Source organism: Corvus brachyrhynchos, unplaced genomic scaffold, assembly GCF_000691975.1.
Source record: "Corvus brachyrhynchos isolate BGI_N302 unplaced genomic scaffold, ASM69197v1 scaffold671, whole genome shotgun sequence".
In the NCBI taxonomy this organism is placed as follows: domain Eukaryota; kingdom Metazoa; phylum Chordata; class Aves; order Passeriformes; family Corvidae; genus Corvus; species Corvus brachyrhynchos.
Window position 1 is genome coordinate 640,516 of NW_008236441.1, and position 1,655 is coordinate 642,170.

Here is a 1,655-nt window from a genome sequence, read left to right on the forward strand (position 1 = left end):
TCAGCAGGAGCATTTCAATTTCTTGATGTTCCAATTGAAGCCAAGTAGCATTTGCTTTGAGGCATGCCAGCCAGGGTGGTTTCCGTGTCTCAGCTGCCCAGTTCTGACACACCCCCAGGGAACATGCCATGCTGAGGCCTGGCTGGTTCATGGAGAGCTGAAAATCTGGGCATCTCACAATGGCCCTTGTTGCTTGTCTTTGCTCTCAGGTGAGAGGCTGCTCCATAGTGGTTGTGTCAGAGCCTGAAAATCCCTCTTGGCCAGAGCTTGAGAGTCTGAAGAGCTAAAATGGGCCTCACCAGAGAGCACATCAGGCAGGATGGGGCATCCTGGGGTTGGTGGCTCCTTAAGGATCCTCCTTAGTGCAGAGAGAGTGTAATTTCCTAGGCCAAGTCAGAATCTCTCCATGGGTGGGAAGGATGACTGAGGATGTGGGCGACTGAAGTTGCACAAGGTGAATCCTAATCAAATTCAAGGTCATGCAGCAGAAGAGAGGAGGGAAGGCAAAGCCACATGGAGACTGGATGCCTGGATTCACAGCTCCTTTCCTCAGTGTCATTGATTTTCCCTGGGCATGTTAAACAATGGTTCATTTGGGGTATTGAAATGAAGAAATGGGAGCTTCTAGTGCCAAAGCTGGAGGTCTTCCATGGGTTTCAGTAGCTACACATCCTTCTTGCTTTCTGTTTTTTGTTTCTGAAAAGCTGTTTAGGAAATAAGTGGTTTTTCCTGCCAAATGAAAATCAAAGAATTTGGCCAAATTTTAGATCAAGAGTGTGAGTCATTAACAGGCATCTTGACCACTCTTGATGCTCAAAGTTGTCTGTGTGAAGTATCATTATAGATATGTGGCCATACCTACCCTTGTATGGTCAGTGTCAGCCTTACAAGGGAAAACACCTACTGTTAAGTAGCCACAGCAAAACTAGCAGGAGAGAGCAGAGTCTAAAACCTCAGGAAAAGATTCCTTGGGAAGGGGAAGGCTCCAGATGAATAGGAGCAGGATCCCCATGGGTGAGTTTGTCACAAAGTGTTTGAGCTGTGGCCCTTCACTACCTGGATAGATTATTTTGTAATACTCAGCTAATCGAGGCTGTTTTTCTCCTCTCCCATTGTGCGACTTACTGAAGCTCTTGTTAAACTGTTTTATAACTTTCCCTAAAACTGTGTATAACCAGTGGTCAGCAGAGAAAATGGGTGAGGTTCTCACCTTTGATTCTGTTCCTTAGAGGCATTTACCAAAGTGTGCAAGGTGTTACTTGAAATTTCCCTTAATAAAAGGGAAGTCCAAAAGCCAAGCTCAGCAACAACTTCTTCCACCCTTTTCTCCTGTAGTGAAATGTTTGGGAAGGATGAACAGGTCCTGTTGCCTGGAAGGATTTCTTGGTAAGGCCATGTACTTTGTAGCCATGGTTCTGTACTTTTGCTTCCCCAAGATACGTGCCAGGCCTCCAGAAGGAACCAGGCTTTTGCATAAGCCAGATTTCAACACACCTGCCATGAAATCCGGCCATAGACACATTCTGAGTTAAGGCAGTAAAGCATAAGTTAATTATAAGAAATTCTGGGAGTTGTTATAGGTGTCTCTTTCATTCTTCTTTCCCCCAGCAAGCACAGGAGCTCATCCAGTGTAGCCAAGGACAGGCAGCCATCAT

The 1,655-nt window shown here is 45.8% G+C and overlaps 1 protein-coding gene across 1 annotated transcript in view; it reads left to right on the forward strand.

Moving 5' to 3' along the window:
* LOC108449836 (ATP-binding cassette sub-family A member 12-like) overlaps positions 1-1,654 on the forward strand; it is a gene marked incomplete at its 3' end in the record, with an annotated part of 18,733 nt that extends 17,079 nt beyond the window's left edge. The window contains exon 4 of the mRNA XM_017747095.1: positions 1,609-1,654. Within this exon, the coding sequence (XP_017602584.1) occupies positions 1,609-1,654 (46 nt within the window). The remainder of the gene's footprint in view (positions 1-1,608) is intronic.
* Between the last annotated feature and the right edge of the window lies 1 nt (position 1,655).